Raw genomic sequence first — 26,301 nt, forward strand, 5'->3', positions numbered from 1 at the left:
GATGTTTTGTTTTTCCTTGAGATGCTTTATTTATACAATGAATTATTCAGCTGATGGTTGTATTTCTTAGATGCTTGAATTGTGATAATTATCATATTTGTCACATTACATCAAATATGTTCTAACAAATGTTAATTACCTAGGGTATTGTAACAATTTGATGCATACTAAATGCTATAATTGATTAACACCAAATACTAGAATATATAGTCAAAGAATTATATATGCTTACATAAAAATGAGAGAGAGAGAGAGAGATCCTAGTAGAATGATTATATATGCCACTGTCATCGACATGATGTTATGTAATTCCCACAACATCACGTTAAGGTACTTGTGGACTAATATCTCTCATAAATGTTGAGTGTGTATCAGTGATTTTATTAAACACAAGAACATATATAGATTAAAGGAGCACGTTAGGAGTTAATATTTTTTTCTAATTTTCTGCTTTCAGTAAGTTGTTATAATGAATTATTTCAACCGGACCATGAAAATGGAAAGCCCTCAAACTTTTCATCTATACAAATGCATGACGTTTTGACATTTTTTCTAAACTTCAGTTGTACATTTTATTGTTTAAATAGCCATACCTTTTAGAAGAAAAGGAACCTTTGTATTTTCTAGACTTGCTATTCTGTCTGAAAATGAAAATCATAAATAAAAACAAAACTTACTATTTTCTCATATTTAGAAAGGGTTAAAACTAAGATGTACCTTAAAAATGTTCATATTGAAAATTAAACGTAAGAAGTACAAGTTATAGGAAATGAAATTCAGTAAACAAAAAATGTTTAGTCTTTTTTTTTCTTTTTTTTTTAGTATGTAGTGCGTTTCTTTTATAAGTACACTATAGTAATAGTGTGTATGAAACATTTAAGAACAACAATTAAGAACTAGTAATCACGTCCGTGACATTTAACCATTTAACTGACCTTGCAGTTCTTCAATAAGGAGCAATTTGTCTATGAATTTCTGTTCTACTTCTCTGTCCATGGGACACGACTTGATCTCTTTCACAGCGTCTTGGAGATCAGTTGAGCTACCAATGTACGCCTCCAACTCAATTACAATTAACAAGAGCTCCTTCCATTGGTTTATAAACTCCGTATCCAGGATAGCAAAGTGGGTCGCGTGTCCGTAATACTCGTTTCTAACCAAACGAATTCTCTCAATATTTGCTGACACACTCCTATCTGTTCGGCTAGGTTTATTTCCCCATTTTAGTCTATGTTCAGGGATTGAACAAATGTTGCGCAAAAGGACGTAGAGCAGCGGGATGTCAAAATTTGAGTAGTCTCCGCTATTAACTTGTTGTAATTGAGTTTTACTGATTGGAGGCTTCGTGTATTTTGGAAGATTGGCCATAAAAACTTTAACATTGTGTAACAATGCGGCTGGAAGCATCTCTTTTTTCAGAACAGCGCGTAGTACGTCGGTGCAAGGGCCTAGGATTATCCGGGCTACACGAGCTAGGTTTGTAGTCTCCCGAGTTGAGTCGTATTTTGATAGAGCCATCCTAATTGTTGTTAGTTAATAACGTTTTTCTGCAAGAAGATAATAAAACAGGAAAACTTAAAGATATTTAACATGTTTCCTAATTATTTAATTATTTTTAAAGCGTATGTGTCTACATTTGATATCATGGACAACGCGTCTAATACTCATTCGTCTTTAAAACTTGCAGTATATCAAAACATGCGGTTCAATATGAATTGTGTTTATTGTGTTTTATTTGGGTATAAGGTAAACCGATGACAATGATCCTTGAAATAAAAAAAAAACCCACAGGATGAATGACCATCTTTAAGTCCTCCTTAAAGATAGCTTAAAGGTGTTTAAAGGTAGCTTAAAGACGATCTTTAAGCCACCTTTAAGCTACCTTTAAGCTATAAGTATTGCTTAAAGGTGGCTTAAAGAAAGCGTAAAGATGGCTTAAAGGCAGCTTAAAGACTATCTTTAAGCCACCTTTAAGCCACCTTTAAGGACAACTTATAGGTCCTTAATGTCCAAACTTCTTTAAGCCACCTTTAAGCTACCTTTAAGCCACCTTTAAGCCACCTTTAAGCCATTAAAAAAAATTTAATTCAATATTGTGCTTAATTTCCAACAAAATGTATTAACTTTATGAAAGAAAAGGTATTAAAGCGGTTTTTGTTCTAGAAAGAAAAATGAAAAAAAAAACCACAAAAAAAACCGGCCACGGCGAGAATTGAACCCGGGACCCTTAGTTTACTAGCATCTCCACACATCCTCTGCGCCACGGCAACTTACATATAAATGAGCGTTTTTATATCCTATATATCAGTGGATATTGAATCACTGTATTGAATGTGTTTACTTTAAAAAGATTTTGACAAACCATTCAGTTTGTAACAATCAATTATATCTAATTTATAAATTACATGCATGCATGTATTTAGAATGAAATACGGAACTTGGTCTTCAGTGAACAAAAATATATTATACCTAAATGGAAACCGTTAGGTTCACTATAGTAGGCTTTCTTAGTTAATAAACTTAAACCGAGTAGATATACGTTCATCTAATTTATAACTATAAAAATGTAAGAAAGAAAATGAAATCATTTCTTTTATTAAATGCATTGATACTATAAGGGTATTTGTTCAATTTCCCGCAATTTCCCGGTTTTCGTGATCGCGGCGCCGTTCCAATATGTTTAAATATTTACATGTAATTGTATGTACATGTACATGATTTTTAAACTATCAATTCTATAACAAACAAAATTACCAACTAGACACGATCTCGTTGCGAGCAACGAGGAGGTCTTCCGTCCGATTTCTAGAAGAAAATATGACATCATCGACTTTGATTTTTAACAACAAAACATGATATTGAAAAAGGAGTGAAGTACTTATGCTTCATTGCATCGCTTTTTATAAGTTCTATAACATTGCTTTTTTAAATGCTTGCTTTTCCTCCAATCAAGATTGAAAAGATTAATTTTGTTTACATCTGGTCCCTAAAAACCCTAATTGGGTAACACAAGAGAAAATCATCATATTGTTAGGATATAGAAACGTATTATACCTAATCTAGAATTATTAACCTTTCACAAAATGGCTCTCATTAAAGGGCTATAGATAAAAAATTTTAGAGCCCTTTGATCCCCTAATTTAAGGGGCCAGCCCCTTTTTCTTGGAATCAAATGAAAGGACATTTAATTCTGAAAACATGTTGTCAACAAGTGTTTAAAAATTCATTACCGTTCTGGAGATATATGAGAAATAAGGTTTTAGGGGCCGATCCCTTATCTCCTTATAGGGGCCGTTTGGCGAAATTTTGAAGATTGCATATGGTTAAGAACATTAATTTGAACAACTTTTCTTCTGTGTTGCATAACAAAATATTTTTCCTTTCTGAGATATGGGAGATCAAAATTTTGGACTTTTGGTCCCTAAAAACCTTAATTACGTAATACATGACAAAATCATTACATTGCTTGGATACATAACTGTGAGATAAACATATTTGCTTCTATAACCTTTCACAAAATATCTCTCAGTAAAGAGCTACAGATTAAAGACTTTAGAGCCCTTTAGTCCCCTTATTTGAGGGGCCAGCCCCTTTTTCTTGATATCAAATGAAAGGTCATTTAATTCTGAACAAATTTTATTCAACAGGTGTTTAGAAATTTGTTACCATTCTGGAGATATATGAGAAATAAGGTTTTAGGGGCCGATCCCTTATCTCCTTATAGGGGCCGTTTGGCGAAATTTTGAAGATTGCATATGGTTAAGAACATTAATTTGAACAACTTTTCTTCTGTATTGCATTACAAAATATTTTTCCTTTCTAAGATATGGGTGATCAAAATTTTAGACTTTTGGCCCCTAAAAACCCTTTATTACGTAATAAATGGCCAAATCATTACATTGCTTGGATACATTACTGTGAGATAAACATATTTGCTTCGATAACATTTTACAAAATATCTCTCAGTAAAGAGCTACATATTAAAGATTTTAGAGCCATTTGGTTCCCTAGTTTTAGGGGCCAGCCCCTTTTTCTTGATATCAAATGAAAGGTCATTTAATTCTAAACAAATTTTGTTCAACAAGTGTTTAGAAATTTGTTACCATTCTGGAGATATATGAGAAATAAGGTTTTAGGGGCCGATCCCTTATCTTCTTATAGGGGCCGTTTGGCGAAATTTTGAAGATTGCATATGGTTAAGAACATTAATTTGAACAACTTTTCTTCTGTGTTGCATAACACAATATTTTTCCTTTCTGAGATATGGGAGATCAAAATTTTGGACTTTTGGCCCCTAAAAACCCTTAATTACGTAATACATGACAAAATTATTACACTGCTTAGATACATAACTGTAACATAAACATATTTGCTTCTATAACATTTCACAAAATATCTCTCAGTAAAGAGCTACAGATTAAAGACTTTAGAGACCTTTGGTTCCCTAATTTTAGGGGCCAGCCCCTTTTTCTTGATATCAAATGAAAGGTCTTGTAAATATAAACTTTTTTTGCATTACATGTGTTAACAAAATATTTTTCAGAAAAGAGATAAACTAAGAAAACCATGAAAAATTACGAAGTTTTTTTAGTCTCAATTTTCGGGACCGGGCGAGCTTAAACGCCTTTTGAGCATTACAAATATGAATGCCAAATTGCACATCTACAATCTCTTGTCTACAATCCCTGAAAGTTTGAACTCAATATCTTTTACCGCTTAGGAGGAGATCCCTGGACAAGCCGACCCTCTGAAAATCGCTAAAACGTCATTTTCTCAAGAACGGAAATGACGTCATCAAAATAAAAAAATGTATATTAAGTTCGGATTAATATCTATTAGATCTGAAAGTTTCACGAAAATCGGTTCAGCCATTTCCGAGAAATCGCCTGCACAAATTTTGTAAGAAAAAAAAAATAACTAGAGCAAAGCTCGTTGCAAAGCAACGAGTGGGTCTTCCGTTAATGTCGAAAGTAAAGCTTGAACTTCCTGTAAGAAGCAGAGCTCTTAAACCAATAACAAGAGTAACAAAAATAAAAAGATGAAAAAAATCGAATTATTCCTGGTACGACTTGACAAAATACGAATGATTTTAAGTTCGACTTAACTAAAACCTTTCCGATTTTAAGAACGACTGAACAAATAAAATCCGAATGTGTTCAGGTACGACTTAGCAATTATTTTTGGTACGAGTTAAATTTACTTTGAACATTACACTATTTTTTAAACCCAGGACGCGGAATCAAAATTTCCGGACATGCCTGCTTTTCCGTTATTAGAATATTTTTTTTAAAAATCAGAATACAACGTATATTCGGACGAAAGATTTAACAGAGAATATGACAAAATGTTTGAAAAACATGAACTGTTTTCATTAAAATTTGTGATATACAAAATGTACAGAATTTGCTAAACATTATGCATACCTTGTTTCTTCGATTGCGAAAAACCATGGTTATAATCTTTTCAATAATAATCGTTGTTCAGTTTTTTTTAGCTAAATCTTATTGTACAGTCTCAGCTTTGAAATATTAAAAAATACTCCTTTTTTAATTTCGTATTTAGCTAGATATGTTGTACAAATATTTCTTATTTATTTGGAAAATCTACATTGACTTTTTCTTTAATATTGGTTATAAAACCGCTGTTTTACAGAGTCCATTAAATATATTACATTAATCAAAACCGCATTTTTAGGACATATTGATTTATAGACTGTGTTTTTTCAAAGCGTCTTGTTTGAATTGGTTGTACCTTATTTGAATAATAACAAATGGTAATTACTAGTATATAAACATTCACGAAACTTGAGCTTAATATTGCTGTACTGGCTACCATCAATGAAGAGGCAACTTGTTGCTAATGCACATCTTTATTCAGTCATTGAAAAACTAGTATGATGATTTGTGACAATGGCATGATGGGACAACACGTTATGTGACTAGATGTGATTAACTGGAAAAACAAAGAAAAGTTTTGATGCTATGAATAAACAAACAAAACACACTCAACATATGGCAAATATCACTCTAGTAAATATATATGCCCCGTGTTCTTGAAATGAATACTTTCACTTATGCTCTAGCAAATTAGCAAATATAACGAAACTCGTACTACTAGCAAATTACATAATTCAAAATGAATGACTATATATGTACGCCTATGGTAGAGTGCACAAAACATTGCATGCAAACAATGAAACCTTAAATTCCGATATATCATATAATAAAAACATGCTATGATACTTTAGCTTTAAATTTATATACACATTCTAGATATATCCCTTGTGCCAACATTCGAACATGTTATTTAAAATGCATCTTCACAGTTGAACACTTTTGTTTACACATTTATACCTATCGTTTATACATAACTTTTTGCACAACACTATACACAAGCAGATTCATGTAAAACTTACCAACTTAGAAGTTTTATCTCGTAGAAACAAACATAGTAAACATTGTAAATCTAAATGGTATTGAGCACAGGAACTATAGATAATCTAAACTGCTCGTGTCCCGCGAAAAATCCTAATAACAAAACAGAATCCATAATTCCGGAATATTCTAAAATTCAAACTCAATCCGGAAAGATGTATATAATGTTAATGCTATAACATTTGCCTTGACAAAAATTGAAAATTGTCCAAATTTGACAAGAATCTTAAGAATATGGTAAAAGTTTGTAAAATCGTGTTTTTAATAAAGTATTCTACTGTAATCATGCCAACTCATGCCAGTATGGATTTTCAAAGAAATAGAAATACACCCTCATGATAACTATAAAAGGTAGAAAATCTTTTTGTGTGCGCTTCAATTGAATCAGAGATATAAACATGGTCTAAAGTTGTTCCACCCTCTGTTGTGAAAAAATTCACTATCTGCTTAAACCCGTTGTGCTCCATAAAAGTTTGTATAGGGCCAGATAACTTTGTATCTTCGTTGAAATCTCCTACGAAAATGCACATTTCGCATTGTAATCTTACGGTGTCTATTAAAGATTTCAGAGATTGCAAAAATATGGTAACGTTCAATGTAGGTGGCCGATAAACATTCACTATGGCTATGTTTTTTTTCAACAACTTGACAGCAATGCCTTCAATGTTTTCGATTGAATGATGAATTATCTGACTCTCATTGTTTTCTTTGATATAGAAAGCGACCCCACCTCCTTTTGAATTACGTAATGACCTCGTGTGTTCATCGTTGTTGCTATAAGCTTCTATTCTTGCAAGATGGCGAAATTGAAACCCATTCAAATGTAGATGAGCTGTTTCTTGATCAGATCTTAACCATGTTTCAGTTAAACAAACAATGTCCGCATGTGTGAATCTCCTGTCACATTTCATGTGGCAAAAGTTTTTATTCAGGCTTTGAATGTTATGAAGTACAACTATGGTGCTGTTGGAGTGAACTTCAAATGGTCTGTCAAGTTCCAGTTTTTTCATGTCTTTCATGGCTGATTTCACATCTGGATCAGCGTACAACTTTTTGGCTAACTTTGCTCTGTCGTTTGTTTCTATGAATAATCCATCTTTTGAAGTTACTCTCGTTAATGCAACATAGGCTTGGCCAGGAGCAAATGTTTTGTCAAGGTTGACAACAACTTTTTCAACAGTCATCCCTTGAACCTTGTGAGCTGTACAGGCCCATGATAGCTTTAATGGAAACTGCTGTCTAACAATAGCATTTGATTTCCTTACAAGAATTTCTTCTTGAATTCTTTCAATCAATACCATGTTTCCATTTTTAGTTCGCTTTCCCGTTTTTATACCGACGTTTTGACTGTCAAATATAACAGCTATAGCTGTAACGTTTGTTTTTTCTGCATCTCCGTATTGAAAGTGGGAAATGTATCCCATAACTCCATTGACTAAACCATCTTTGACATCGCAATTTCTCGTCAACATGACACGAGCATTAACTGCGAAGAGTAACGAGCTTGATAAACTGTCAGTTTTGGTTATACACGGTTTATCTCTAAGGCAGAGTTTTCCTGAGGTTTTATCTTTTTGATAATCTTTTGCATCAATCTGTTTGAAATCTTTGCATTTCTTTTCTAGCATATTCAAATTGTAATTGTTTACCTCATCGTTAGTGGAGTATACGTGAAGAACATCTTCCGGACCATCTCTGATACAATCATTCACTGTGTCAAGTGTTTCATTTGCTAAAGGATCTTCTAAGGTTCTTGTGCGCAGCAAATTCAAAGCTCTTGCAAATGGAACATCATTGCGTTGACGCATAATTTCAGTCAATTCAACTTCTTGAAATAAATCTTGCCAATGGTCAATTGGATATGATGCATTGTCTTTATATAGTCTCTCATCTTTTCTTTGTTTTACTGGTGGTAGTTGGAAGAAATCACCGACTGCAAGCACACTAACGCCTCCAAATGGGTCTTTGCATTTTTTGATTTGCACTAGTCTTTCATGGATGTAGTATAAAAGTCTTTTGTACACCATCGATACTTCATCTATTACAAGAATTTGCAAGTCTGAGAGCTTCATTCTGATTTCACTTAAAGTTTGTTCTTTTAATGGTTCATATGGCAGGGGCAAGAACTTTGTCAAAGAAAAAACACTGTGAATTGTACTGCCACCAATGTTAAATGCAGCTGTGCCGGTAAAAGCTGTCAGCAACACTGATAAAGCCTCTGGTGACGACAATCTTTTAGAGAAAAGGCGTGATGCTTCGAAATTGATAGCTTTCACAATTTGGCTTTTTCCTGTTCCTGCACCTCCTGTTAAAAATATATGGAACGGAGCTGGGTTTTCATTTACTATTTTTCTGACACACCAGTCTCGCACAAAGTAGAACACGTTTTGTTGGATTTGATTCAAGTTTTGTACAATATTCAACATTTCTTCATTAGAGACGCAAAGTTGTTGTACTTGATACAACACATCAGCTTTGTTGAAATCACTGTCAATATCTGGTACATTTTCTACAAGATCTTCGGGGGTTTTCTGTGTTGACTTCATCATGGCACATTCATCTCTATTTTTTTCTGTCTCGGGGCATAGATTTGCCCATGCATCTTCCGGTTCTCCTATGTTTTCATACAACTCTTGAGCTTCATCTATAACACTTTCATTCTGAGCAAAGCGAGCATGATTTGTTTCCACAATTATTTTTACTGCTGTTACAGATCTCGAGCCATGTAACTTCACAAATCCTTTTTCATAAAATGTTTCGTACAAATCAAAAGTTTCCGGTTTTAATTGTGTTTCATGCCGATAGGGAAGAAACAGCTGTAGTCGAGATTGATAAAATTTCTCAGATGTTTTTTCAGCGCTAAATCTTGGATACCTAACAACTGCCTGTTTTGTTCTCGTTCTCTTTTGAACATATCCCTTAGAATTTTGAAGTTCAAAGACATTTTCATTAACCCCTTTTGGAACTTGGGATTTGGCAAGGACGCGATAATCAGAGCAGAACTCGGCTAGACACATGTTGTTAAATATCTTGTTGTCTGGTCGGTTTTCGTACCTTTCGACAATGTTTGTCATGAAAATTTCGTCATCCTCGTCATTTTCGTCGTGTAAATCATCGTTAGCATCCTTTTGTTTTCGCTTCATTTGTGAAAGGGGTTTTGTCATTCGAGTAGGGTTTTCTCCAACTGGTATGAAGATCACTTTCCTTGAAGCTTCTTTCATTCTTAGATTGCAAACTCTGTAGACGGCTTCTTGCGCAGTAACTTCTCTGTGCGTCAAATATGCAGATCCTATTTTTTTTAATGTTTGTTTGGCATCCAGATTTCCTTCTTGGGCTTCAACGTTTGTTTGTTTTAATAACATTCCCATTTCCCTTTCAGATTTAGAGATGTACGAGACGATGTATACGATGCAACTAAAAGGATCCAAAACATATTGTATATCCATATTTGCATCCCAACATTTAAGAAGACATGGGTTGTACTGATTTGTCCACAATTCATTTGGATGCCTTTTGAGGACAACTGTCAATTTTTCTGACAAAACATTCATTGCATTTTGGTATGTGTCTTGATTCAGAGAAAGATCCTCGAATATATCTTCTGTTGTCTCATACCCATCACAATCAGTTTGAATCTTATTCCAAACACTCAATAAAATTTCTTTTGCTTGAGACTTGGTAAGATTTGAAGTAGAATTACGTTGGTGCACATCTTGAATTTCTGCAGTTTCATCTTCATCGTCATCATCATGCTTTTCTGTTATGAATGTACGCTGTGAGGGAGGTCTCGGGAAGTTAAATCTACATTCTTTTCCATTTTTCTTGCACGACTTTGAGTGCTTCTTACTGTGTTGTTGAACATCCAGTACAATTTTTCTTAGTTCAGAGTCTTCATTTTCAGTTGGCACAGCACATGTCACGTATCTGTCGATAAATTCTGTCACAGCTTCCTTACCATCAACATCTATTTTTGGTGCGTTTTCCACCCAAAATAAACAATGCATGTGTGGCGAACCTCTTTGTTGAAATTCAACTCTTTGAAAGAAATCGGCTATTTTCCCAATAGGTTCTGACGGTGAATGAATAACATCCCGCTGAAAGATACGAAATCTATGTTCAAACATTCTTGCCACTGTAACGGGATTGCTCCGCAAAATTTCATTTTTTTCTGTCCAGTCTAACAAATCCGGATTTCTTTCATCATTGAGTTGTTTGAGTAAAGAACTTATGGCATCATTCCATCTATATTCTGCTGAAGAAAACGAGCAAAACCACGTTGGAATTCCAAGCTGTCTAAGCATAGCAAATAGATCTTTCTGAGTTGCTGACCAGTATGCTGGTGTACCTCTTATCGGTTGCATAAATCTAATTGCTTCATCGTTCCTCAACAGTTTTGACAGAGTTTCTGGATTTCTAAGCATATCTGAATTGATAACGCTCCCCTTTTCATTTTTGGTGACCGTCTTCCGAACAGAAATCTGCGTTTTTTCAATTACTTGATTTAGTTCTGACATATACTGACTAAAGAAGATGTAGTTTGTATCTTTTGCAAATCTGTTATCTGCATTCATCAGCCTGTTATTGAAATATCGAGCAAGTGTCAATCTTTTATCTCTTTGTTGATCAAATGAGAATTGTCCTGATGGAAAATGGCAAGGGAATGTCTTTGCTTCGTTTCCTTGTTCTTGAAGCATCCGTACTGGATTATTTCCTTCTGCAGGGGCAATATTGAAGACATCATCAAAATAATGGTCCAAAACTTCTTGTGCAATATCTACAGGTTGGAGACAGCTGTCTACAGCTATTTGTATCTGTTCGGAATCTTCATTCGGTGTTTCTCCTTGAACTTGTTCAGTATCTTCATTTGATGTTTGAATTTCATCTCGTTCAGAATTTTCATTTGAAGTTTGAACTTCATCTTGTTCAGAACCTTCTACATTTTCATTACTCTCAATGTCTCTATTGATAGAGATTCCAGCATACCATTTGTTGTTTTGTTTTAAGTAGTCTAGTGCAGTTAGAACATGAGTTGGGTTTATGAATTGATATTCATAATAACTTTTGTAGCTCAGTTTCCTCTTTAATTTTACTCGAAGCAAAAGGTTTTCATCCTCTTTTAGAGGTAAAAATGTTGCTTTCTTCAAATTAGATGGTACACAAACAACAGGACCATGAATATTCTTCTGCCCACCCTTTGGAAGAGCCATGACTTTCATGAAAGGTATATGTAACGAAATCAAATGCTGTTCCAAATTGTTTAAGCGAGAAAGTTCCTCAGGGACTGGCTCAAGGAACATGTTATTAGCTGATGCTTCTGGAGGGATTTCACCACTCATTATCTTTCGGTGACATGTATAACATATCCACATTGATGAGTTCGCACAATTTTCTGAGCACGACGTTTTACATTGATGCAAAAACGTATCTTTGATACAAGCACCAGCCACTTCTCTCGATTTTTCACTCTTTGAATACACGTCTCTATTGCACATTTGTACTTGATTTTGGAACAACAATCGATGACAACAACAGCATGCAAAATCTGGACCCCGAGCAGTATTTTTTTTGAACAGATTTATAACTTCTTCAAAGTTTTCAAGTTTGATTTTTTTGTTCAACCTACTTTGCTTGGACTTTTGTATCTTCTTTTTCTGAATACCTGGACTAGAGTGGTAATAACGCTTGCTGTTTTCTAGGGACTTCGATCTGAAAGTTTCATCCGTTTCGTATTTCAATGAACTACTGCGAAGGAGTTTTTCTCTGAATTTTTCATCGCATCTATATTTCTGAATACTCGCTTTTTTAACCCTCTCTTTGTGAGCATCATCCAAACGATACTTATTGATACTTCTTTGTTTCACATTTTCTTTGTGTTTTTCATTCAATTCATACTTTTTTGAGCTTCTCATTTTCATTTGTTGTCTATGTTTATCATCGGTATTGTATTTCTGAGTACTTCTAGTTTTGACGTTTTGTCTATGTTCGTCATCAGTTTTGTACTTCAGCCTACTTTTTGTTTTGACATTCTGCCTATGAACACTGTCAATTTTGTACTTTTGCTTGCTCTTCTCCACACAGGTCGATCTATATACACTATCTTTCTTGTACTTTAAAACCGCCTTTTGCTTAATTTTCTCTCTGTATGTCGGATCAGTTCGATAGTTAGAGTTTGCTTTGTTCAATACCTTTTTTCTGTGATCAGGGTCATTGTATTGTGCTCGACTTTTGTTCTTACTCATGAGCCTAGCTTTGTCCCGAAATGTCTGATCATTCTGATATTTTGTTTTATTGCTTTCTTTTAATGAGATTCTGAATTTTTCATTCTCTTTGTACTTCAGTGAGGCTTTCCAAAGCTTTTGATTTTTGAAGTCTAAATTTTCGTTGTACTTTTTTCGATACATTTCCATTTTGTATTGATTTTTTTTATTTCCTTTTTCAATTCTTGATTTTCGACAACTTTTATCTACGTACATGGAGTCAAGTTTGCTTTCGCTTATAACATCAACCATTAACTCACCAACATCAAGGACAACTTCATAATGGTTTTGATTTTGGTGGTTTAAATATAAACCATTTCGTTTTGTTCTAAGAGATGCACAGACATTTTGTCCTGAGAACTTGAGCCAATTTGCCATTTGAAAATGTGAAAATATCGACCGATAGCATATGAGCTAATGCAAAAATTTCGATTTCCGTTGCCCAATTCCCTTCTTTCTCCATTGAAGACACGTGGTTTTTGACTGACGCTTCATTAGATCTCAAAAATGATTGAAATTTGTTTTCATTCTTTAGAATGTGATTGCATATTGCGCTGCGAACAACATGATGGTGATTTTCTGTACTCGTTAGACAATATGAGACTGCTCTGAAAAAACAGTTTCCATCTCCAGTGATAGGTATGGTTAAATTAGGGATTCCTAATTCTTTATTTGGTGTTTCAACTGAGGTAACTTCTATCTGAGCATATTGTATTCCTTGCTCAATGCAGAACTCTTCCTTTAAAGCATTTGATAGGGGACAAAATCGAAATCGGTTTTCTTCATTACGAATAAATACAATTGCATCATCATCACTATCACCATCGCAATCTGTTGTATTCTCACATTCATTTTCACCACTTTGCTCTGTAGAAGTACAACAAACTTTCTTTTCTTCTTCCAACTTTTTTGCACGGCATATTGCCCCTGTTATATTGCATTCAACAATGCTCGAAAACCCCATGGTAATGGCAAGCTTCTGAATATGTTCTAATAATTGCTCTACATTTTGGAACAAAAGTCTTGTACTTTTCCCACTACAACTAAATAAGCCTTGTGGTGATCTTGAATGGGAGTCAAATGTAAAATAAAATCCATTTGTTTTTCCAATAAGAAATGTATTTCCCCCAAAGCACACAAAACACCCATTTGATTCTAGCAAAGCAATTTGTAACGCCTCATATAGATGGTATGCATTGAAGTCAGCATAGCATGGTTCATGACCCGACAAATTTATAATACTTGCTAACGTTGAATTCGTTGTGAATTCAAATGCCCTGTTGAAACACTCAAAGTACTGGGGTAATTCATCTACCAATAAATATCTACTATGCATCGAAGAACTTCTCTGCAAAAATGTGTACAACTCATCACCTGTTGCTAGTATCTTGTTCATATCCTGTGTAGTCCAAAGTTTGCTGCTTTTAAATTGTTCAAAAGCTAGACCAGCTAAACTGTTTGCAACACATTGAGTACCTGCATTGTCACCAAACATGGGATGTGCCTGATGGAATGAACCTTGAACAGATGTCTGAAAATTTGTGTCATTTACATTACAGTCAATTTCCTGCATTTGAGTACATTCACTATTTTGAACAAAGTATCTCTGATGATTGTCAACATTCTCATATACAGTTTCATGTGCATGTCTCATAACGTTTTCATTCATGTAACTATTTTCAGCTATGTCAATCTCATTCTCATTCAAAATTTCATCTGCATGTTTTAGTTCCTTTTTTTCCATGTCACAAGACAAGTTTACATTGACCAAGTCCGTACTATTTTTACGTTCAGAAGCCGTTTTTAACACTGTCTTTATTTCCTCATCTTTTGTTATACTGCTAGACCCTCTTAGCACAGAAGAGTCCAGCTGCGCCTGACCTGCTGGGCAAGGCTTAAAGCCTTCATCATGCCCAGGTACCCTCGTTGGAGTACAAACCCACGCTGGGGAGTCAGTGGACGGTGCCTTTGTCACGTTTTTGACAAACAGACGACTTCCCCGAGGAGATGGCAACCTCGGGGCAGGTGGATGCATTTTCACTCGAGGCGAGGCCTGCATCCTGGCCAGGGGTTTTTCCTCTTTAGGTGGAAACCCCATCAAACCAAACCCTGGAAGATTACCAGGGGGAGCTGACACAGCTCCGTCCATTGACCAGCAAGGGACAACAGACTCTGTGGTCTCATTTGGTGGTGTGACGGCAGAGGAGCAAGCATTCTGTTGTCTTTTCAGTCTCTTTCTCAGCTTGTCTTTCTGGCGACTACGCTTATCATCAATCCTTGCTCTCTTTGGCATCTAAAATTATATTTAAAAAAAATCAAAATTTCTATTATTGTCTCCCCTTATGAGATGATTGGAAAATGGAATAAATTTAATTAAAGCTAGAGCAATTACCATAAGAAAATATCTCAACATTTGGGATTGCCATTTGTTTTATATTGAAATACAGTTAAACCTCATTATCTTGACCTAGATAGGATTGGTTAATATCTTCGAGATATCTGAGTATTCGAGATATTAAGGGTAAAATACTTAAAGTTTAAGTGTTTGGGACTAAAACATCACTTCGAAATATCCATTGTATTGGAGATATTGGTGTTCGAGATACCGAAGTTCGACTTAATGCCTTGTACGTAATGTCCACAGGTTTTTGCTTTTTTCTTCTTTCTCATGTACTTAACATATAGGGCCTACATATGAATATCAATTTCAACAAGAGACATCACTTGATAATCATTAAAAACAAGATATGTGTGAGCAAATGCTCACTAGTGATAACCCCACTCTGATGTGAATATGCAAAATAAGCAAAGTTGACATTTAACAGTGGTTGTCATCCGATTTGTACTTAAATACCGATATATCCTATGATATAAACAAATGGTGTGCTAAAATTTATCTTAAACATCAACAATAAATAGTTGCTGAGAAATCTTTGATGAAAAAATACATCTCACAATATGGCATGCCTAAACAAATAGTGTGTTAAAATTTCAAACACCTGCAATAAATAATAGCCAAGATATCTTTGATAAAAATTTACACGGTAGACTAAAATTAACAGTGGTTATTTAACAGGATGTTGACGTCCAATTGCAACAAATATATATCCCACCGTATGGCATGCCTAAACAAATAGTGTATTCAAATTTCAAGCATCTGCGATAATTGCTGAGAAAAATGCGACATAAATTTTTGTTACGGATGGACAGACACAGACAGAAACAGAAGGGTATAACAGTATACCCTCTTCTCTGTTGGAGAGAGGGTATAATTATTTCATGAATTTTAACAATAACAACCTTCAAGTACAGCAACTCTCAATTTTACAAAAATATTGACAGGTACTTTATCTCAAACTGCCCCTTGCTACCTTTATATTACAGTAACATTCTCTGAAAAGTCATCTTGTCTTAAATTTAAAAAGCTTATGCTATTCTGAGAAAAAGTGTACCCCATTTTGCCTATTCCATTGATATTTAAGAAAAATATGGTTATTTATGTGAACCCACTATTTCCAATACTACATACATGTACATGATATTATCATGATAAAAGCATCACATCACTTTGAAATAACCTTACAATTTTACCCACCTCCATCTTTTGATTTTCATAAGCATTAGTTTGAACACTTAAATTTAATTAAGGTAGCTCCATACTCGTAAAATTCTCTGAGGAAAGTTGAAAAACTGAACTGATTTCGACTTAATAGACTTAAATGTCATCAATTGTTAGAAAAAATTTACATGTCATCACACTTTTTGAGATGCCACATAAACATAAACTAATAAAAGCATATTTTAGCATCAGAAAACTGTAAATTTTTTTTGTTTAAAGTAAAATCTTGTAGGCAGAAATTTGTTTTTCTTGTTTAATTTTAATGTCAACGTTATCAGAAAACAAAAATTACAAAAATATTTTAAAATTAATCATTGGAATAAGAAAAACTATAGCATTTAGACATACAACTGAGAGAAAAGTCAGAAAAGGAGTTATTTCCCCTTTGCATAGATAAAATATATAAAAATTTGGAAATTTAGTATAAAATTAAGTGCGAAAATATCTTGAACCTACCAATAATTCTAATTACATCCATGTGATTATATTCACATAAAATAAATAAAACTATTACTAGTTAATTTTAAACAAACTTCTAAGGAAATCTCCTTTACAACTTTTAAAACAATAATTCTTGAACAATTTAGCAGCAAATAAACACTAACTTTATGGCACGAGAGTGAAAATCGAGTACAGGCATTTCCACCTCCGTGGAAGTACGTAATTTGGCAAAAGAAAATCAAGTTACCTCGTATTTTTACAAAAGTGGAAAAATAATGCGTTTTACACGGTTTTTTTAATCTCATTAAAAATAGAGCTCCTGTCACTGGCGGAAAACCCCTAAAAAGGAGAAATCTTAAATTATTTTGCCTCAACCATAATTTAAACTTACAGAAAATAGTGTTGTGAGACCCAATGACAATTAGCTGTTAAAAGGAATGCATCTGACCGAATAAATTATTTTTTACCACATTTAATATCTGTTGTTTTATTTTAATCCCTTTCAATATTTGACATCATTTTTGTCACTTTGTAATCTTAAAAAATGTATTGAAAGTTCATGATTATGACAATCTTAGCGGGCTTCTAAAAGAGGGTTTATAATTATACACAAACAGATGAACAGTTATATTTTTTAAGCATGTTAAACTTAATGATAAGCATTATTTGTGTTATATTTAGATATGGTTTCAAATACTCGTAAAAGCTAAAGATTTTGAGAGAGAGGCCTGTGTTGCAGATGTAAATATTCAGCTTTATGTATAGTTCATTCATAATAATAAACATTTTTATCAGGACTGGTAGATTTTGGGCAGGGCTGGTAACTTTTAAAAGTAGCCAGCCCTGTGGCTGGCTGCTATTTTTGGCGAATTTCCAACCCTGAAACTATCTTGCACAATATTTAAAGAATTCAAAGTTTTACAAAAAAGTGTGACATCACAGAACACTGGATCTACTTTAATATAATGAAACTAGCGTTGCAATTTCCTTGAGTCATGTCTCATATATATTTGAAAACAACCATCACTGATATTGAAAATTGATCTTTTTTGGTAAATGGATAATTTGTTGCATTTTTATTTACAAAAAAACATGCTGCCCTACATGCGATTTCTTGTTTTCATGAAAAAGTAAGCTTATGATCATATTTAGTGGAAATCTTATCTATTTTGGTTTCTAGTTTGCTTTTAACTTTGCTAAAATAGTAAGACCTACAAGTGTGACATCAAAACTCCTGTCCCAGTGGCCATGAAATTCATAATTTTGGAGAGGGCTTTAGTGAAAAGATAATTTTAGATAATAAGTGTGCATGACCAGATACATTGAAAAACTAGAAGACTCTTATGATACAAAACAAAATATTTGTGAGCCAATGCTCACTAGTAATACCTGTGCTTTGATGTTATTATACAAATAAGCAAAGAAGACATTTTTAAAACAAGAAGTTAATCAATTTGTTGAATCCCACCATATGGCATGCCTAAACAAACTAGATGTGTCGAAACTCCACAAATGCCACCGTAAACAACCAAAATTTCAACTGCCAAATTTAGTATAACGTTTGATTACAGAAAAACTAAAAAAATCCCTTAAAATTACTCATTCTGTTTTAAGTTCACTAAGCATAAATCTTTCATAAATCATTGGCCTGAAAGTAAATTAGAACTAGACCTGTAATTTCTATAAAAAAAAAATTAACCTTTAACATATAAATATCAACTGTAAAAGTTGCATCACTTCAAAAGTTAGAGAGCACACACTAAGAATATTCCATATACCGGTAGTTCAAGAGGCATAAATCTATCAAAAATCAACGGACCAAAACAAAATCTACTCAAGCTGTGTTTTTGCCAATCATAAATCTACATATATATATATATATTAACTTTACATGTGCATTCCTTCAAAAGTTGGAGAGCGGAAACTGGGAATTTCTCTTTTTTTTCAAAGAGGCACAACTCTGTTTAAAAATCATCCAAGCACCCAAATTTGAACTGAACCTGTAAATTCAATCACATATTAAAAATTTCAATTATTCACGATGTGTAATAGAACAGGTGGCATGAGCTGGCTCCAACCTAGGACCTTTCAATTTTAAAACCGACATTCCAGCAACTGAGCTAAAGGGTTAACCCACTAGCTAATAATAGTAGTGAGCCTATTATATATACTTAATTTAATTTTAAACACTTTAACATTCTTCCCCCTTTTCTTAATAAAAATCTATCATTTAGAAATGTCACACAAGAAACTCTCAACAACTCTACATCAGTTTTTTTGTTGAGTGCTACAAATGTAATAGAAAAAAAGGCTCAAAACCAGAACCCTTCAGTTTAAAAACCAATGTAGCAGAAGGCTAAACCTCTAGCTCAAGTGCTAATAGGAGTGTAGAAGTTCTGAGCCAATTATATGAAAATATACAGACTAGTACAGATGAATTAATGCTAAGAAATTTATCTAAGAATTATATTTTGGGGGGTAAATTTAGGTGTATAATAATATAAAACAAAAGAAAAGGTGTCAATGTGACAGGAAACCTTTCTTTTGTGTGATCAATATCCATAATAATCAATTACTCAACCCTTAATTAATTAACACCACAGAACCCACAATTTTATTTATTACAATTCAATCCTTTCCCTTTGTGTATTATTCCTTTTGTATTGTGCGAGTACGCTGTTCTATCTCTGCTGTTTATTGTATCATGCCTTTTCATTGAATATAATTTTATTTTGAAGTTACAAGAGACTCATTGTGCTGTTTAGTATAATTTATAGAACACATAATGTACATTTCGATCACAGTTTTATTCAAATCTATACACCATAATCTATAAAAAAAATTACATGTAAATCATATCTATAAGCAATGTAAATGACAATGAATGTAAACTATTGTATTCTTAGGGACAAGTAATTTATGAATTTGTTTTTGATAGAAAGAAAATTACTTAAGCCAAATAAAAAAATATCACTCGACCGTCCCTATTTTTCTGTTAGAAAGTGAAGTCTCCTTAAAACAGACAAAATGGTCATTGAAAACAGGCACGTTGAGTGCACAAGACCTAAAAACACTGGTTGCTGGCCACCTTAGAAAGGTGGCCTCTTAACTGAGTTAAAAATATTCATAATAGTGAAAAACGAAACGAACAACATTGAAACTTCCCAATTATGGGCAGTGGCTGCTGATTAAAGGTGGCTGTAACAGCAAGTGCCACTGATGTAGAACATTAGAACAAATGCATTGAAAAAAATGAATTTCTTTAATTTCTCTACCCAGTAAGGGTGCAACAATAAACCGTGAGAGGGTATATCACTGTAAAAGTATGTCATGATACAGTAGGCTATACCGCGGTTCTGTAATTCGATCCGGAATATATTTATCCGTCCGATTCGGTTTGAAAATTATATTTTTAAAATGATTTCGGTGTTGAAAAACGTGCTTCGCATTATTTAATTTTGCCCCCAGCTACAGTGCATCCCATAAATCTTTGATATAGTTACATTTATGGTTTTGTAGAATAAACGAAATTGGTTAACGAAGTTCCCAAATTGAGTGTTTCTACATGCAAGTACTATTTTGCAGACCTTTTCCTAAAAACAAACGACATGTGTATTGCACCTCGTATAAAACGGCAATTATCCATGCATTTGTCTGTTGTCGCAAGAAATTAATGCCACATTCCTAGATGTGCAAAAATGTAATCAAAATTAAAGGTTACCATAGTCATTAAATATTTTGCCTTCAGAAAATTCATTACAACTATAATAAGAGCATAAGTAATTTAATGTTGTCAGTGTTTAAATAACGATATTGATGCCAACATTACATTTTTACCTTATGCAAATCATGTTTACATTCTAATATTTACATAGCTGATTAAGAAAAATATGTGGAAAAAATTATGTAACAAAGAGTTGGAGATTAAACAATATGCGTAATTGTTCAAATGTTGATTTGTTATTCTTAAAAGCACATCAAAAGTATCAGAATATGTATCATGTCACATTGTCTGTATCGTGATATGTATCGTAACGTGAGGCAAGTGTATCATTGCACCTGTACTACCCAGTCATAAATTTATTTAATTAACAAACAATAATTTAAAATAACAACTAAAACCTCAAGTAATGATAAAGGTTTGGCTATTCCAGTGTATTCATATCAAATAGTATTAGGGTTGGTCGGGAAATACCAGTGCTGGGTAAATACCGGTATTTCCCGTTCTGGTAAATACTATTGATTTTCACTAAACTGGAAAATACTGAGAAATACAAATTTGTATTCCTTATTTCTTTAATTTGCTCAATGTCAATTGTATGTTTGAGATATAAGATATTAACTATCAATAAGCATCAAAACACAATTTAGCATACTTTGCCATTTCACTGTCAGTTTATGAATCTTAAATTCACCAGATCACCTATTCCCAAAGACTTCAATAGTTGCTAGAGTACAAATTTTAGTCCAGCTTTTTGAACCCCTAGTTTAGTGATTTACATATTAATAATTCAAAGCACAAAATAAACTGTTATAATTACTGCAGGTGTTAAAAGAAACAATTTAATAATCACACATGTTGTTTTAATAAATAATTGACTCTTGACAGTTTAGAGCTCCTGTTTTGGGGAGATATATACTATGAGTGGGGTTAATTGGCTTCTCAAATGTGTTGCATACTAAGGTAGATTTGCAAATGTTTCCTTATATGAACCTATAGAATATACAGTGAAAACATTTAATTCTGAGTAAAATGATTACCCACAGGCTCATCATTAAAAGTTGCATCAATATTGTAAACATAAAAGCATGGTTATATTTATAATTTTGAACAATCTAACCATTCTTAGCTGTAAATATAAGTAACAAACAGCAATGTTAAAAAGTTCACCAAGACATGAAATTGGTTGGTAAATGAAAAAATGTTCTGACAGGATGTAGTCAGGTGACCAATGAAGTTCAGACAAGTGATATTTGTAATGTGTTGTTTATCTTTTAAATTGTTTTCAAAGAATCTTTGTTTGGCATTAATCAAAATGAAGTAAGATGGTATGTTGACGGCAACATTTTCTACTTGAACTTCAATGTGGATACTCACTAATATCCATTTCAATTGGACATTAATTTGAGAGAAAACTATGTACCTGCATGTTGTGGAACAGCGGTTTTCAAATATTGACTTAGGTTAACCCTTAATTAACATATGCACAATGTAAAAGTGACCTTCGTGTCTTTTATGCACATCAACTATGGTGTATCTGACAATATACTTTGACGTGACATGTTGGCTTTTGGTATATACAACCGATATTAACTTTGGATAATAGGAGGCCTATCATTTGATATATCACTAGTCCTATAGGACTGTATGTCTCCCTTACTAACCTGAGTTTAATGTAGAGGCAAGAGTTTATATGGATTTATTATGAGTCTTGGTAAAATGGGTAGGCAAACCCCGCCTGGGGCAAAAGAAAAGCCGGGGCAGACCGAGATTTATTATTTATCTTCATTCTTAATCTGTGAATCTCATTGAAATTTTCAGGGTAGGTTACTGACCGGCATATTTGTATTCGCTGAAAATAGTGCTGCACAACAATGTGTATTTAAAAAAAAATAGAATTAATCTACGATTGTTGATTTCCAAGTTGGTAAAATGGGTAGTCAAACCCAGGTCGATATTTTACAAGTTTGTTGACTTATTTAAGAAGAAACTTGTTTGTTGACTTATTTAAGAAGAAACTTAATAATTCATGGTTAATTCCTTTAGAACATATGAAATACTTTTGAAAAATAATAATTTCTTTAATGGAAATTGCGATTTCTGCGATTAATAACATGTTTTAAGAAAAACCAGGTCATTACAACCAGATCCGATCACCCGGGACAAAATCCAAATTTCCGTAATAGTTGCGTGTCTGTGTTATCCCACATGGATATTTATTTTTTGTTTTATGAAATGGTATCATCAGAAATGTGCATGTGTAACAAATTCAGGTGACATTTTCCTATTCAACTTTCATTATATATATAATATATCAGCCTCTTAATAACTCCTATGGATAATTAATATGTTTAATATAATTTCACAATTATTTTATTTCTATCAGTTGATTGTAAGATACTGGATTTTTTAATGGGCAAACTGAAAATCAACAATCGTCGATAAATTCCAAAATACGCATTGTTGTGAAACAATATTTGCAGCGAATACAAATATACCGCTCCGTAACATATCCTGAAAATTTAATTCACATTAGTTAATTATTATCGACGGAAATTGAAAAATCTCGATCTGCCGCGGCTTTTATTTTGCCCTGGCCCGCGTTTGCCTACCCATTTTACCATGAACAGGAACGATAACTCTTGTTTTTAAAACTAAAAAATTATTAAAGCTAAATTGCGACCGATTCTATAGATTTCGTAGGCTTAACGCCTGCCTTAAAAAATCCTGTTTTACAAACAAAGCACGACAATCTTAGGGAAACAATAATTTTGGTCTTACAAAACAATGGCCGTTGTACGACGAACACGTGACCTGTTACAAAACAAAAAACAAAACTTACGACTTTCAAGTAAACTGCGCTGGTAAACAACAAAGCGGCATCCAAATGTTATGGTGCAAAATTTTACTTTCTGTTTTTTAACTTCTCTCCCCGTCACATTACATTCTTTCGTAAATGGTGGATCAGCTACATAAGTACATTCGATCTAACAAGTAAACAACAGCAAGAAAAATTCTCTTTTGACCTTCACCTTTGCATCATTTGTTAACTCGTACGATAAACATGTCGATTTAATGTTCAGTCTCCCAGATTTTCAAAAGTAACGTTTGTACAGACACGTATATGTAGCATCGTTGTTTTTTTAAAATGTGTAGTTGTGTGTGTGTGGGGGGGGGGGGGGGCAGACTAATAAAAAAAAAGAGGGGGGAGGGGGGTACAACTACAACTTTTCATAAAACGTGAAAATTCTAATTTCCATTTTTTTTAAATTTAGACAATTATAGAAAAATGTTTGCTGAGAGAAAAAAAGGGGGCACCCCCCCCCCCCCCCCCCATGATGTTACGTGCCTGGGTTTTAATTCAACAATTAAATATAGTTCTAATTTTCAATACCATTTAAAAATTCTGTATGTTAATATTTACAATAACAATAAAATCAATTTTAATTATCGACAACTGTCAATTTGTATGCGAGATAACATAATAGTACACTGTAAAAAACATTTCTTTGTAATGTGGCTAACGTACATGCAGCAATTTTGAAAGTTTCATTGAAATCTGTCTCGTAAATATAAACACATTTTGTTCTACAAGTGTTCAAGACCATTGTTAACTGTTCTAGACATATCTAAACAACTGTGTATTAGGGACTGACTCATAAACTCATTAACGTGGCCACTAACAAAAAAAGGTAGCATTTAGTTTAAAATATTATTTTGAGCAACTTTTCCTCTACACTAGCTGCTTTTTAAAGGTTCAGACCTTCTGTACTGTGTGCTTGTTGCACAGGCATCACATGTCTGAGACTTACTGACCCCCTCCCCCCTCGAACCGTTCATGCCACTAACTAATGTTAATCATTAAAATTCATTTCATGAATCTTAGCAACACTCATAAGCCTTCAAGTACAACAACTCTCAATTTTACAAAAATATTCACAGGTAGTTTATCTGAAACTGTTCCTTGCTACCTTTAACTTAGTACATTTTGTACAACAACATTATATAAAAATATGTTTTGGCTTACAATAAGAAAGCTAATGCAATTCTTAGAAAAAGTATACCACATATTGCAAATTCCATTGAGGTTTAAGAAAAATATGGCCATTTAAGTGAACCCGTGCACCATTTTCGCTTTCCTCATTTTATAACACAGACTCATTGGGTTCTCCATAGTAAAAAATCTTTACCCAACATTTTAGAGGTCAGTTGTTGTTCAACCTATTTTAATAAGTAATCTATTCAGTACTACATACATCTACAAGATATTATCATGAAAAAAGCATTATATCACTTAGAAATGCCCTTACATGTATACCCTCCCCCATCTTTTGATTTTAATAAAAAATCATGGTTTGAAATCTTTTACCTAATTTTATAAAACTTGTGGCAATTTCTTTGAGTTATTTCTCACACATATTTGAAAACAATCAATTGCAATGATACTAAGAATTGATCTTTTTTTGTTTACTGGATGATTATTGTGCTGCATGTCATTTCTTGTTTCCATGAAAAAAAGTAAGCTAACAGTCATATTTTGAGAATATCTAATCAATTCTGGTTTCTAGTCTCCTTTTAATCATGCTGAACAGTAAGACCTTAGGTATACAAGTTTGACAATTTCTTACATTAAAATTAAATTTAAACAAACCTGGGTAGCTGGAGACGGATGAAAACTCCATGATAAATGTTCAAATTTGACATGTTTTTCTGCATTTGCATAATTATATACATTTAAAATGTAAAAATATGCTATTTCTTGTTCATTTCAAAAGTAATTATCATAGCAGATGTTATATCCTGGTCAAATGTACATTTACATATCCTACATGTAATCTTAAAGGAGAAAATTAGAAACAGAGATGATATTTCAATTAAACACATCTAAATATCATTATAAAATACAAAATAAAGGAAACATAATTGCATACTTTTATTGAGAAACCAATTTTCACAACTAACAAATACAAATTGTAAATTTCTTTAAACAACCTTAATCTTGTTTGTCATAATTTCTTTTCAAACACAACAAGCATGATGCTATCTTAAAGTTCCATTATTGTTCACGCTTTATCGTATTGAATTTGAATTACCGGTAAAAAGTCTGTAAAACACAAGGAATCATGCATGTGGGTAAAGTTGAACGGGTAACCTCATGAGCTGAATCCACAAGAATGAACAAGTAAAAGCCATGTAGTCGCCATGTGGGAACAAGAGTCTGTTTTGGGCTGAAATTTTAAAAAATCAATTAGCTGTGTTAACATACTAATAAAAGCTGTGTTTACATTAACATATGCAGAGACAGAGAGAGAAGTGAGGAGACAGACAGAGACACAAAGAGAGAGAGATTTACTCATTGTACGACTGCGACAGTCAATATTTCAATTCGAAAACTACAAATAAATATCACCCATCCAAACAGCATCAGATTATAAGCTTCTGCTCTACCAAGTTTTGTCAATTCTACTGTTTTTTGGGGGGAATGAATTTAGCGAGAAATCAATTCTATGCATAATGCACATAAAATTTCATGAACTTTTTTACAAAGCTTTGTTATTCCGCTGAACATAGGGGGAAAAAATGAGCAATTGATATTATACGCTTATTTCAAAATCAATGAACTGTTCATTTTTTTTCTACCTGACAGAGATATTTCTGTTACAAAATTAAATTGCTCTCTGACACTTTGCCAAGATTCAAAGCACAAGAGAGAGAGAGAGAGAGAGAGAGAGAGAGAGAGAGAGAGATCTGGGCACAGTATCAATTATATCTGTCTTAATTTAAATTGTTTACATACAATGTAGATGTAATATGCATTAAAAATTACTC

At 33.3% G+C, this 26,301-nt stretch overlaps 2 protein-coding genes across 2 annotated transcripts in view; both read right to left on the reverse strand.

The window, feature by feature from the left end:
- LOC128171326 (uncharacterized) overlaps positions 1-26,301 on the reverse strand; it is a 55,926-nt gene that overhangs the window by 13,986 nt on the left and 15,639 nt on the right. Inside the window, 2 exon segments of the mRNA XM_052837097.1 lie at positions 594-641; positions 936-1,547. Coding sequence (XP_052693057.1) covers positions 594-641; positions 936-1,518 — 631 coding nt within the window. The 5' untranslated portion in view covers positions 1,519-1,547.
- On the reverse strand, positions 6,838-23,473 carry LOC128173864 (uncharacterized). The gene is made up of 4 exons (XM_052839548.1): positions 23,315-23,473; positions 14,168-14,984; positions 7,388-11,442; positions 6,838-6,855 (listed from the first exon to the last, which is right to left on the reverse strand). Exons 2-4 carry the CDS (start codon positions 14,982-14,984, stop codon positions 6,838-6,840), a joined length of 4,890 nt encoding a protein of 1,629 aa, XP_052695508.1. The 5' UTR covers positions 23,315-23,473.

Source organism: Crassostrea angulata, chromosome 2, assembly GCF_025612915.1.
Source record: "Crassostrea angulata isolate pt1a10 chromosome 2, ASM2561291v2, whole genome shotgun sequence".
Taxonomy (NCBI): domain Eukaryota; kingdom Metazoa; phylum Mollusca; class Bivalvia; order Ostreida; family Ostreidae; genus Magallana; species Magallana angulata.

Coding starts and splice junctions, on each gene's coding strand:
- LOC128173864 (XM_052839548.1), bottom strand. CDS start 14,984: ATGCCAAAGAGAGCAAGGATTGATGATAAGCGTAGTCGCCAGAAAGAC. Junction 11,443..14,167: donor CATGTTTGGTGACAATGCAG/GTACTCAATGTG, acceptor TAACTGCACTAG/ACTACTTAAAACAAAACAAC.